Source organism: Pollicipes pollicipes, unplaced genomic scaffold (assembly GCF_011947565.3).
Source record: "Pollicipes pollicipes isolate AB1234 unplaced genomic scaffold, Ppol_2.1 Scaffold_7231;HRSCAF=8579_pilon_pilon_pilon, whole genome shotgun sequence".
In the NCBI taxonomy this organism is placed as follows: domain Eukaryota; kingdom Metazoa; phylum Arthropoda; class Thecostraca; order Pollicipedomorpha; family Pollicipedidae; genus Pollicipes; species Pollicipes pollicipes.
Window position 1 is genome coordinate 6600343 of NW_023597034.1, and position 13989 is coordinate 6614331.

Sequence of the window (13989 nt, forward strand, 5' to 3'; positions counted from 1 at the left end):
GAAGGCGTGGTTTATGGTCCAACTGTCACGCCTCGACACAAGATTTGGCTACTTCCTGACAAAAATACAACCAGACAGCTCGGGAGTTAAAATTACCTTCGTTGGTCCTAAGCCGACGAGGCACTGTTGCCAGCCCGGCACCACATCACACACGAGGCCGCTTACGCTTTTGAAACGTTTTGCGAGCACCAAAGAACGCCGCCCCACGGTGCACTAAGCAGATGACTCTACATGTTCACCTCATGTTTCGTTAGACTCATCTCGCCTTAACTATAATATGATAGAGCTTCTGAAAACCTGAGTGGGCTCGTCTCTGTCACATCTCGCGATTTGTTTCTAGTTTTAGGTTACAGTATCAATAATTGGCCGCACTAGGCGAGGCCAAAGGCGCATTGTTCTGGAAACTGATACTTTATCAGCTTTACAGGCCAACCGTCACGGAATCATGGACTGTAACAGCATTAAACATGTGCGGATGTGTTTCTCGTACAATTTTAAGCAAAACGGTGTTCTTGAAATGGCAAGGCCTGTATAATGAGCGTCCCAGGGGTTGCTGAAAGGCTCGGCGCTATTGCGTGGCATGTCCGGGAAATATCCGCAGAAAGAACTACGAGGGGGCGAGGCGTCGACCCTCCGCCTTTCAGAGCAAGGTTAACGTACTTGCAATATTTTCCAACGCATGTTGACTTTTCGCCGATTAAGGTCGGCGTACAGTTTCCAAGCTGCATTACCTCCTGCAAAAGCGCTTACCAAGCTCAGCGAACCGAGCATAACCAAAATAGCACGGCGATCTCGCCGGTCTCGCCAGACCGAGCAGTCGAGGACCCTTCAACTTAAGCGCCTTTTAAAAAGTATCGACGACTGCACACGATAATGTGATACCACATTCATCCACTAAGGTTTGGGAAACATCTCGACATGCTGATTGATGAGCGCCCCATTTCTGACCGTGGGCTCTGTGTTCAGAACGGCCGCATTGCGTAGGCTTGCCTCGCGACGCGCGAGCACAAATCAGAATATAAATACATGCGATCGCGGCGTAGGAGGGAGGCAGGATTGGTGACACTGGCGGTGCGCAGGGCTCCTAATCGCCAGCTTGAATTCAATCCTGGGCACCGTGCGCCGAATAAGACGGCCTTGTTGTTCGACCGTCATGCAAGCTGACTGATGCAACATCAGTCGCTTGCTTCAGAAACTAACACAACCTGGGAAACTAACATACGTGAATTGCACGTCACAAACGTATCGAAGCATACATTATCACGTCTGTTTGCTGACCAGCGTGCCACGTCACCCCGAACGTCCGTCACAAACGCTACTGCGCGCTAAACACAATCCAACTGTCAACTAGATAAAGAACAGCTCTGAACAACTGGCAGGTATCGACAGCTTCATCCCAGCTTATCGCGCTAAGTTGGACCCTTGCCTCCTGGCTGTTCGTTCGTGATCAGGAGGGGCACTGCAGCCAAGTCGGCCACCAGGTCAAAATGGCGTCCCCTCAGGAAATGCGCCCAGTCCGAGGGCGGGCGTCACGGCCATGGAGGGGGATCAACTATCACCAGAGCAGAGCGCGCTGCCACACGCAGCCCGACGGGACTGGGATCCCCGGCCGACGGGAAGGAGGACACCTGAGCTATGTAACCGGCGGTCCAGAGAGTCTCCGTTGTTGTCGTCGTCGTCGTGTCGGATTTTGGAGCGGCGGCACGGTGACCCCCTAGCGTTTACGGGGACACCCAATCTCAGACTGTGATCGCAAAACACGACACCGCGTGCGTCACAATGTGCGTGGTTCTCATGGTGAATTGTGTCTTAAGGTGCACAAAATGGCGGCCACAGTTTCAGAACAGTAAAAATCTTCAATACGAAAGCAGCCGCAGACACCTTGAGTCCATGTACCGAGAAGCTGTCATGATGTTCGTACAGACTTGTCAACGATGCTGCAAGCAGTGTGGGAAGCTGCCAGTTCGACTCTAACTAAAGCGAGCATTAGAAACTACCAACGCCGCGCAAATGCGACATAAATCACCATGGCATCGGTGATGTTCGGCCCGCCCCAGCAACACAGTCGAAGACTATCTTCAGCACAGTATGCAGGTTCTGATGTATCCTAGTGCAGGTGCTGCGTAAATACACGTATTATTGTGACGAGTGTATGTCGTTTCTTTGAAAGGGATGGCCAACCCAACACGTTGTCTTACTAAATTATCCCAGACTCAAGAATCGTGTACCTTAATCGCTGGTCCTAACCGAATACAGAACAAAAGATTTTGCACTTGGATTTTCGCACTTTTTCGCAGAGATTTCGCACTTTCGCTCTTCTTGCAGCTCATGGCGCTGCAGCACTTGGATTTGAGGCACTGCCGTGATGGTGACAGCACTGCGATATGATGATGGACTCCCATACGGCTCATGTTATCATCAATGCTGCGCAGTATTCCCGCGCAAGGAGATCGCAGCTGTTAAATACGTATACTGGCCATCGGAAGACGCCACATGTTGACCAGCTCGTAGACTAAAATGCATTTTTTCTTCGAGGGGCTCACAATGCCCTCCAACATGCCTCTCGCCCCGCAACGCGCGCCATTCACCAATTGACGATGCTCTGTTTCACCGGATTCCCATATGCCACATATCTCCCAGCCTCCAAGCAGATTCAGCCTCGAGAGATCGCCTGAGCCCTGTCGAAACACGACTTATTGATATAAGCAATACATGCTTTAAGCTCCTGGCTATTCGGCACGATAAGGTAGAAACTGGCCTGCAATGTGTTGGTGCAAAACTGAGACGAATGGAATAAAGGCATGAACGGAAATGAAAGAAATCTGGCCAACGAAGATCCACAATGGCCTACCGAGGTCAACCCGCCTCAGGTTCCGCACACATCCTCGAAACTAATCTTACCATCTGGCCTGCATGAGTTTAGCCATAAATGAGACCTTCAGACCAATAAGACTTGTCCAAACGGTTTTTGAATGTTGCTGGGGGGGGGGGGGGAGGGGGACTTCCTACAACTCCGTTTGTCCACCCATTCCAATGATTTATTTACATTGAAAATTGAAAATCAAGCATTGAACATTACTGCCTTACACGTGCACATTTGGACAAACCAAAAAGCACTTCGCGGTCTCCACTGGCAACAATGTATCAATAAATAAATTGAGTTATCACGCAAAAACTTAACCCGAAGTGGGGCTCGAAACCACGAACCTGGGATTCAAAGACTCATGCTCTACCGAGTCGGCGGGTATTGGACTAGGAATCCAGAAATCCAGTAGGAGCTGCAGGGTGGGCAGATATTCCCCATAATAGCAAAGAGGAGGGAGGCCTGTCAGCGGGCATTCGAACAATCGGAAGGACAATTCCTTGTTTGGACTGAGACCATGAACCGAAAAACACAAAATTCGGGACGCGAAAACCTCGCCCAACGTGGGGCTCGAACCCACGACCCTGGGATTAAGAGTCCCATGCTCTACCGACTGAGCTAGCCGGGCATACAGCATATCGCGCCACAAGTATACACGATCGGAGCCCTTACTATTTCTCCATTAATGGACATACATGCGCTTTTCAGCATATCAAAATGTAGTAATTTGGATCCGCAGCGTACTTCAACGAAAAAACCGTCGCAACATTTAACTGCACAGCACCACTATTTTTGTCGGCGAGATCAACTCTGATCACCGGACACATGAGCGCGGCCGCAGCATCCAACTAACACTACAAGCCCGCCCAATGCCTGACACTCGCAACTAGCGTTGATACCAGGCCCCTCGCTCCACCCTAGACGCCAGTCGAGACTGGGAGGTGGCCGTGGAGGCGTCGCATTTCAATCTCCCGCGCGACGGTCCCCCGGCCCCTGCTGCAAACTGAGCCGGCGCTGCGGGGGGGGGGGGGGGGAGTGTTACGACACCTCGGCGGCGATAGTGCGTGTCCCAATGCGGCCAATGGCCAATGATCCGCGCGACAAACAAAGTAACGCGTCCGTGCGATGGCCTCTTAATAACTGCCCGAGCGAGGGGGAGTCTCAGTTCCGTCGCTGCGCCCAGATGAAATGAAGGGGATGAGGGGGTTTTCCCACAATTTCTTAAGTGCCACCAAGAGAAACCTCAGTCTCCGTCCGCATAGCACGAATGCTTCACGGCGTGGATCCACCTGACCTTCCGGTGTCAAAATAACCCCTGGGAAGTCAGGGGATTGTCCTGGTCACCAGAAGCATCGAACCTCCTCTGGGAGTGGGTCGGGAATGAGGCGAGTGCGTCGCGCGCCCGTGTGTCGTGTGGCACCTGTGGGGCGCCCAAGCCTTGTTGCATGTAATCCTGGGGTTTGAGGCATAAAGGTTTGCACAACAACCGGATCCACTTTGTTTTATGTTGTGATCTGCAGCCAACTGTAAACAAATAAGACAAAAGTAGTAACCTTATATGAGGAATAACAGTCTTATAAGGAATAAGACTATTGCTAAAGCCTTATCTGTATGCATAATGTTCCTCACAAATGCAATTAACAACTTCTACAACTGCAGGTAACAAATCTGTACCAGAATTATTGTGTTTCAGAAAAAAATATATCATGCTGATGCCAAGTGTCCCTCTTTGATAAAAAGCTGGTGCACCCTCCAGTAATCGGTCTGGTTACTGTCCTGCCTCAGAGTTTGTTCTTTGATGGCAAGCTGGTGCACCCCCCAGTAATTCGGTCTGGTTACTGTCCTGCCTCAGAGTTTGTTCTTTGATGGCAAGCTGGTGCACCCTCCAGTAATCGGTCTGGTTACTGTCCTGCCTCAGAGTTTGTTCTTTGATGGCAAGCTGGTGCACCCTCCAGTAATCGGTCTGGTTACTGTCCTGCCTCAGAGTTTGTTCTTTGATGGCAAGCTGGTGCACCCTCCAGTAATCGGTCTGGTTACTGTCCTGCCTCAGAGTTTGTTCTTTGATGGCAAGCTGGTGCACCCCCCAGTAATCGGTCTGGTTACTGTCCTGCCTCAGAGCGAAACCATTATAACTGTGTGATTGTCCAGTTGTTCTCAAACTTGTTTTCAGGAACCTGTGTCTCTTCCATTGGAACATACCCACATTACACTGAATGAATGGAAAACCAGAGACTTCTTTGATGAAGGCTATTATGTGTTTCTTTACAGACAATGGCATGTGCAAAATGGCACATTGCCCACAGGCAATCATGTGCATCAGTTGTATCCATTTAATTGTGGAGCAGCAAACCACTTGAAGTGAGCCACATCTTATCATCCTATCCACATCTGTACATTCCTTAGCCATACACGCTGGTGAAAAGAACACACAAATTCACTTCCACTGGCATGTCAGTTGATGTCATCTCTTGTCACATATCTGCATCCATGCCTCAGCTTAAGTTTGCGCCAGTGCTGAGTCAGCCTCCACTCCCATCAGAAGGGGTGGCTGCCCACCCCTCCCCCTCCCCAGCTGCCGTGGGCAGAGGTACTCACCGCGTGATAGCCGTTGGCCTGTGCCAGGTCGGCCGCCGTCTGGCCGCTGAGGTTATAGATGGCGCCGTCGGCGCCGGCCTCCACCAGGTGGCGCACGATGTGGCCGTAGCCCCGGCTGGCGGCGTGCATCATCGCCTGAGAGGACAGCAGGGTCAGCAGGGCGTCCAGCTACCCTGACGGCGACTGCGGCGACCCCGCTATAGCCCTCCTCGCGTGAGGGCGCCAGGCCGCGTCAACGTTTCAGCACGCATGGTTCGACACACTCGGGGCAATCATAATGGGCCGGGGGGGTCTTCCGGCTGAGCAAAAACAGGGTCTGAAACGGGTATTACGCAATGCGCCGACTATCTAACAATTTTCAGTGTCAGCTGACGTCTTGCTTACATTACTCCTATACAATCCATCATGCATCCCACCACATTCAAGGTCTACTAACCGCCCTCAAATATTATGCACCGAATCCAGACGAACGCCAGGCCCACCACGGCGGCAGTCCGACGTCAGGTTCACTTCACCATCACGAGCAGCCCTGCAGTCCAGCCCATCATCCTCTCTCCTTATCCCTCCCCGCCTAGTGAGGCGCCGGTCCCGTTCACTGCGCGCTGACCGTCCAGCCCATGGTGTCCTGGCGGCCGGGTTCGGCGCCGGCGGCCAGCAGCTGGCGCACCACGCCGCTCTTGCCCTCCTTGGCGGCGTACAGGAGCGGCGTGCGGCGGTGCCGGTCGGCGGCCGTGACGGCGGCGCCGGCCGCCAGCAGCCCCGACACTACCTGGCCGGCCGTCTCGTCCGAGTAGTGCGACGAGCAGCACACGGCCATCAGCGGCGTGTACAGGTCTGCCCGAAGCACAGCGGACGTCAGCATGTGCGGCGTTAGGACGACGCTACGATATGATTTTGATTACGACATGTGTGATGTGATATGGGGGTACGAGCCCAGCTAGTCTCGTGAGACACGTCTGATGTGATTCAGTGAACAGGTCATTAGCAATGGTAGCAGATGTAGTTAGACTGGTGGACTACATAGAAGCACCCCTGTAGCAGCTGTATACACTGCATCGTGCAGGTGCGCCAGAGGTCACATATTTGGCCACAAATGCATCACGCATTTCTGTCATGCATGGGTCTCCAATCCGACTTTCCCTGCCAGTTCTACAGTCATAACAAGAGTCCCTGCTTGGCATGTTCAGCCGCCCCACACCCGCATTCCGGCTGAAATGGCCGCCTACCATGCCCGCCTGCCAAGGGTTGGACACACCGTTAGAAGCTACCTTTGTGCGCGTTTGGATCGGCGCCCTGTGCGATCAGGTAGCTGACGACGGCCGGCGTGGAGGCGGCGCAGGCGCACAGCAGCGGCGACCAGTCGTTCTTTAGCGGCTGGTTCACTGATATGCCTGGGGAGCAACGTGGAACGTATCGACAAGATCCATACCAACGTCATGGAGAGCGGGAGAGCGAGAGCGAGAGCGAGAGCGAGAGCGAGAGCGAGAGCGAGAGCGAGAGCGAGAGCGAGAGCGAGAGCGAGAGCGAGAGCGAGAGCGAGAGCGAGAGCGAGAGCGAGAGCGAGAGCGAGAGCGAGAGCGAGAGCGAGAGCGAGAGCGAGAGAGAGAGAGAGAGAGAGAGAGAGAGAGAGAGAGAGAGAGAGAGAGAGAGAGAGAGAGAGAGAGAGAGAGAGAGAGAGAGAGAGAGAGAGAGAGAGAGAGAGAGAGAGAGAGAGAGAGAGAGAGAGAGAGAGAGAGAGAGAGAGAGAGAGAGAGAGAGAGAGAGAGAGAGAGAGAGAGAGAGAGAGAAGAGAGAGAGAGTGAGCTATATCATAGATATAGATATCGAGAGCGATATACGACTGATATCTCTCTATCGCTCTCTCGCGACTTCCTCTCTCTCTCCCTTCTTCTCTCTCCTACTCTCTCTCTCTCTTTCTGAGAGCGCAACCACCCTCTCTTCTTGTCCCATCCCAACAGCTGCTCCGGTCTGACTCCACATCCCCTGCACCTCTACTTACCCTGGTTGACCAGTATCTTGACGTCGGCCAGGCTGCCCTGAGCAATGGCGGTACGGAAGTCCTCGAGTGGCGGATTGCAGACATCGGGGCGCAGCCGCGGCCGCGTCAGGAACGTCGGCGCGCCACCGTTCGTCTGCCGGCGCAGAGGAGCGCCGTCAGAGGGACGGCTGCGCTCGTGGCGCAGCAGCAGACAGTCGGCGGTCTCAACAGCATTGGGGTAAATGGACAGCAGTCGCACAGCACGCAGTCAAAACGTGATATTTTTATGAGTTTAGCCTGCCATCTGAGTCAGTTTTAGTGCGAGTCGTCATCGGATTGCTGACCGTTGACCGTTGCTGAACGAGCAACAAGAAAAAGACTGATATGTTGCAAAACTCGCAATAAACGCTTTGTGCTGTGAAATGCAATAGTCTGTTGTCGCCCTAAGCTCAAAGCAAAATTGGAAAAACAGAAATGCGAAATATGAAACCCATAACAACCAAAAATAATGAAAATACACCCAGGAAATTACAAGAATAACATCACGCACCTCAATCACGCCATGCCACTGCGTGCACAAAGACAAGTATCTCACCGCGCCTGCGACCTATGTAACTGCGTCCCATCGGCTGGCGCCTGTGCGCAACAGCCGCCAGCCTGTGGTCCGATCCGGAGCTGGGCCCTTGACCTGACCTGAGGACCACCTCCGTTGATTTGCTGTCTGCCCGCCCGACTGGTCGGTGCCGGTGAGACGGCCGTTACCAGCCCATCGTCCGAGTCAGAGTCAGAGTCGGAGAGACCCGCCGGCCGTATTCCAGGGGGCAACGGCATGGTGACGCCTGGACAAATGGGCGGCGGTTACTTTAAACAGTTACAGCTACAATAACAGTAGCATGACTGGGTGTGCACTGATATGTGTCACATTCCCTTAAATGATGGAAAGCTGGTGAGTAAGAGGAATTTAGAAGTGGGGGGGGGAGAGACAGGAATATGGAATATTATGAAAGGAGAGAGAAAAAGGGTGTGGAACTGAGGATGGGATGAAGAGGAAACATGAGGGTCTATATTGATGGATGCCTGGTTTATGTATAATACACCTTAGTATAAAACCTAGGTGACATGCTACATGATTGGGGCAAACATTCTAAATGATGCATATAAGTACTACAGCTATAAGAAACCAGAGTCAGCCAGACAGAGTCTGCAGTTAGAGGACCTCAGACTTGGCCTTATTTTGGATGAGTCAAGATGAAGTTGAAAACATTTTTTTGGTTGGTTATCTGGTAGAGGCATGTGGTGTGATTATGCATATCTTGAGATGGTGGCTGAATCTTCCTTTCTTCTGCTAATATGCATTATTCTGAATCAAATTGTAGGTAATGGTGTGTGGAGGTGGGGGGGGGGGGGGACATCAGCCATCATTTTTAAAACTTAACATATTCTGAAATTATCATTTTAACTTGTCCCAGAGTTTGTCCTGTCCATATGTACTCATGCTTCCCACTGATACTAGTCATTACCAACTAACTATCACTGTTAATATTAACTGGTTATCATTTTAACAAGGTTAGTGCTGGTGGATAGCCAGTCTTCCTCCACTTTCCCAGCAGTGTCTTGAGTTACATTTTTGATGATGGCATTGGCATGCACTTCTCAGTGCAACAGAAAATCAGGGAAAGAGCACTGCAGAGCCAGCTTCAAAAAAGTGTCTCCACTGTGTGTCTATGTCAGACACCTGCTAACATTAGTGGGCTGAACCCTGCGCTTGTGTGTGCCAATATCAGGCCAGGAAATATGCTATATTTTTTAGTGTAAAAGGTGTTTCAGGCATAATTTTGTGTAAAATGACTTCCTAAGAATGACAATGACTCTACATTTTGAACTCACGCTCTGATAATGGCAGTGCTGTATGCAGAACCCAGAGCATTGGAATGTAATGTGCAGGTGCACTGAAATTTTGGCTGTGGTGTGACTGTCACACTCCACGCGTTTGGCGAAACACTTTTTACAGTCTGGCTATAGGATGCAGACAATGACAATGACTGGAATTTTAATTTTAGTTTAATTTGGATACAATATACCTTCTGATACCCTATGTATTCATCTACTGTACTTCAGCTGGAGATCATCTTTCAGATCATCATCCTGAAGGCTCATAAATGCACAGCTAATACCCAAATATTAAGTCACAGTCTTAAGGAACATCAGTCATATCAAGTAACTTCACATACCTGCTAAGGCCAAGAGGCACAATTGTGATTCATCAAAGTGATCAATACATTATCAATTTATCAACTGATAACAACTATTAGGTAGCAGAAAATTGCAGATTCATTACAAATGGTTGCCCATTTCTGTTTCTTTGTCTTGATCACTTTCATTGTAATTGCCAACAGACATTCATTAAGAAGTGACAGCAGAAGAATCTTCTTCCATTGCCATTAAGTTGTAACTGCTAAAAACATTCAAAAAGAAACGACGGCAGAGGATTCCTGTCTCCCTTCTCCTCACACCGTCACTGTTGTGGCTTCCAAGCACACATCATCTTTTCCTGTGATAAGTGAATCCCATCGCATAATTTCACCTAGTTAGCCAAGTATTTGCCGCTCAGCGTAACATCAACATTACCTGAAGTCTTAGACGGCATCAATGCTTGGTTAACGAACTGAAATTGACACTAATTTATGCTGAAAAGCAGCGTTTCTTGAAGTAAACTTTTTTCCCTTTACCTGTAAGGCCGAGCAAATCCTAAACCACGTAGAGTTTCAAGACGGGTGCGTGCAAAAATGCAGTAATGAAAACAGTTAGCGTCACTTTTGTCTTAGTGCAACCACATTGACACAAAAATCAAATAGTACATTAACTTATAGGCATGAAATATAAAACCTCTAATAATAGAAAATTGAACCTGATTTTATATAAAGTAATTTTATTTTGATAACTGATCTTTATTTGCTATATTTCTGTTTACTGATTTGTACAACAATTCACGACGAATGCTGCATCCGAACACAGATGTTTTCAGTTCGCGCATGCGCACTCTTGCGCCATTTTGCTATCGGGGCTGGTTTGTCTCGTTCTTCCTTTTTTGTTTTGTTTGGAATCAAAAGAGGATAGTGGGATCGGAGGCTTTTCGTCCCGCTGTTACCTCTTCAATTTACCTTTATCTTCAGATGTCGTAGGTTCGCCTCATCGTTCACACCGCTCGACATCGCGGTGGGTTTGGCCACTTGGCATCTGCGGAAAAGGTACAAAGATTTTCGTTGTATCTGCATGCTTTGTCTCGTAATCGCTTTCCTGGAATACGTTTCCTGCTCTGTTGTGTTCGATAAATGGTGCGGGAATAACGTCAGTCGTCCAAAAATGCACGCAAGGAGTCATCTTGTTGGACAGGCACACCCTAAAGCGTCACAATTGTCTCCCTCGTTGTGTTGAAGAAGTGGGTCTGGGAGACAGAGAACAAACAGCACAGGGTTTATTTTGAAGGGTAATAAAGTGTGCAATCATTTGGTATATAACATTGAATAAAGAAGTGCATTCAAAGTATTTTCCAATGTTGTTTAACAGAAGTGCTACCTTGTATGTGTGCTCTGAATCTTCAAAGTCAATTGGTGAGCCTGAGCTGGAAAAAATGAGCTTAATTGTCTCCAAATGATGAAAGACCTTTCTCAGATTTGGCCAGTTTCATGTCAAAGTTGGGCTGGAGCCCCACCAGCTGAATATGGACCCTCACTTGTGGTTGTGGTCCCATCACTGATAGTTGTAAACTTATTTGTATTCATTCTTTGATCTTCAACAGTGAAGTGGATGAGCAGAAAATGGGGTGATAGGGAAGAATCAGAGAGGATTTGGACGTGTTGGGGTTATTCTTCCCAAGCGGCATCGATGGTAATATCAAATTTAAGGTTTGTTAGGGGTTTTACCCTATGTTCCCATTCCTGCTAGCTGTGTAACCATGCATTGTAAAGAAGTGGCTGTTGACCAAGGATACAGTTGCTTTCTCAGCATATCATTTATACTTGAATAAAAATGATGTTTAGTGTGTTATTGGTCCTTTATTATGTGGTTTATTCCATTGCTTTATTAAAATGGTAACCACCAATAAAAGGTGTCCCTTGACTATAGTCCTTTGACATAGTAACATGATATGTATTTAAGGCACTGAGTTTGGTTGCTTGTTTTATACTGATCAGATCTTCTGACATGATAGGCGACACTTGTCTCATGAAATGTATGGTCAGCCTTTGGATGTGATAGGTTGTATCAGTCATGGATGACTGGATGAGTTGGTCCATGTTATTAAAGCTCACTTTGTTTCATTTTTATTTCATTTGTAATCCCTGAATAACAGTCTGAGTTATATCACATGCACTTGTAAAAAATGGATGTGACCCAATGGGTTATTGGATACCAGCAGGTGACTGTTAAAATGCCACCAGTTGTATATCATTGTCTCTGGATTGGAAAAACTTGCTGTAATGTGGGTGCATGAAATTGTGCAATATATATGTGATATATATATATATATATATATATATATATATATATATATATATATATATATGTATATATGTATATATATATATATATATATATATATATATGTGTATATATGATATCCTTCTTTAATTAGCCAGAAGATGGTGTTTTTAAAAATTGATATGCTAATTTTGAAGTTCCCAGAACATTGTGGTTCTGGGAATTTCTGCTGTCATTGGCAGGCAATGAAGAAGGTGTATCCCTGATGCCTCTTCATATACATGTCACAATTTTCAGTGCTGAAGGTGTTCTAGCTGTATATGAAGCAAGTTTTCCATGTTGACATTGATTAATATAGTTGTATTTGACTATTTAATCTGCCATCAGTATATTTAAACATTTTTTGAACCTGAATGAACCATCAGATGTCAACCTGAAGGATGTTATGGTGTTGCAATAATAATATTTCTGACAATGGCTAGATAGGTGCAGGGGACACAAAATATTATCTATATGGCTGTCCTGTATAATACTATGATACATATGTTTTCAAGGATATGGCTATCAGCCTTATGCCCCTTGGCCTGTATAATGCTAATGATAGCAATGTGTATTTACAGAACCTGGCAGAAATTGCTGAGTCAGTTTTTGATCCAGATGTGGATATGCCAATTTGGAACCTTTGCCTCACAAGAAATGTCCAGTTTGGTTTCCCTAGAGGCCAAACTTATTGCTCTGGGAAGTGCTGTCAGCCAGAGCTGGTGCAGGCCTATCAAACTATTTCTGTTTTTGCAAGATTCTGTGCAGTTTGCCTGGTTGCAAGGCTACAGCAGAGAGTTCTGCCATTTTGAGGATTCAAATATGCTAGCATAGTTGGTGGTACTACAATGTTTGTGCACCCCTAACTGGGATTAGCAGTATTCTCCAAGCAGATTTCAAGTTAGGGGAACATGTTGCCTTTTTGTGGGTGTAGCTGAGATAGCCATAGTTAGAGCAGATGTCCACAAATGTATCACTGGGACCTAGACAGCACAGTGTGTAAGCTTGAAAACAATCAGTTGTAGATTAACTTTGTGTCTGTATTTTCAGGATGGACCATCAGAAATAATGACATGAAGGTTGTAGCTGGTCATTGGGTACCTTGTGCAAGTACTGTGATAGCAGGGTATTGAACATGATTGTTTGTAGTGGGTCATTTGCATTAACAGTAATGGGGAACCTGACTATTGGCAGCTCACTATATTGCATTATATTTGTTTCTGTCTGATTCCTTTCAGGAGTTAAGATCATCTCAAACCCTTGCAAAATTATTATGGAGTGAGCAAAGTCAGCTGTGTAATGGATCAGGACTGGCTAGGTTAAGCTTCCATTTGTTAAATTAATATACTACCTTCAAAGAGAATGTTCCAATTAACATTAAGTTCATATTTTTATTGATGTGTTGACTTAAATCATTTGGTATTTTTATTTAAACTTGTATTAGTATTATCTTTGAAATATTTGTAGGCTCATGACCATCACACACAGACTAGTCCTTAATAGTGTTCAGAACAGACCCTTGGAAAATGTTAAACAAAATAATTTTGGTAGCAGATGGTTAAAGCATCACTCCAGCCTATGATTGGACTGGCAGCTGCTCCTGCAGAGTGTCTAGGGCCCAAATGTACTCATTTGATTTGAAGTGGGTATGTTATGGGGAGATCTAAGCCTTTCAAAATCAGCTAGAGGTTATGCTGACAGTTGAGTTCCTTTATGGTTTATAATTGTCTCATCCATGAAAATTATGTTTCTCTACTGAATTTATTTCAGAGTGTGTTATCAAGTTGAGTTCTTCAGGACATATCATTTCAAGCTCCTGCATAGCTATTTTGATTATTGCATGTGTTCTTTTGAGTGATTGGAATGCTGCATAGTACCACATCATGTTGAATATTATCAACTGGTGCAGTGTGACCCTTGTGGTTAATTGTTGTGGCCTGCAGGCCTTCCTAAGGCCTAAACTGATTTCGGATGGCAGCAGGCATTAACTGTTTCTGATGTTTTCCAGGTGAAAGGGCTTCCAAGTGTGAGAGTA

The 13989-nt window shown here is 47.3% G+C and overlaps 2 protein-coding genes and 1 non-coding gene across 4 annotated transcripts in view; 1 reads left to right on the forward strand and 2 right to left on the reverse strand.

Annotated features, from left to right (window-relative positions):
- LOC119109326 (ankyrin repeat, SAM and basic leucine zipper domain-containing protein 1) overlaps window positions 1-6184 on the reverse strand; it is a 35734-nt gene extending 29550 nt beyond the window's left edge. Inside the window, exons 1-2 of the mRNA XM_037232935.1 lie at window positions 6066-6184; window positions 5459-5593 (exon numbers count right to left, since the gene is read on the reverse strand). Of these exons, the coding sequence (XP_037088830.1) occupies window positions 5459-5593; window positions 6066-6077 (147 nt within the window). The 5' untranslated portion in view covers window positions 6078-6184. The remainder of the gene's footprint in view (window positions 1-5458; window positions 5594-6065) is intronic.
- Window positions 3419-3491, reverse strand: TRNAK-CUU (transfer RNA lysine (anticodon CUU)). Its single transcript has one exon. It is a non-coding gene; the product is annotated as a tRNA-Lys (tRNA).
- A 4299-nt stretch (window positions 6185-10483) lies between the features above and the next one.
- The window catches only part of Tao (Serine/threonine-protein kinase Tao), an 18556-nt gene continuing 15050 nt past the window's right edge, over window positions 10484-13989 (forward strand). Inside the window, exons 1-3 of one of the 2 annotated variants that reach the window (XM_037233103.1) lie at window positions 10484-10684; window positions 11236-11341; window positions 13963-13989. The exon at window positions 13963-13989 is cut by the window's right edge and continues 81 nt beyond it. The gene's annotated coding sequence lies outside the window, so the exon portion shown is untranslated. The remainder of the gene's footprint in view (window positions 10685-11235; window positions 11342-13962) is intronic. The other variant, XM_037233102.1, reaches the window with a different exon arrangement.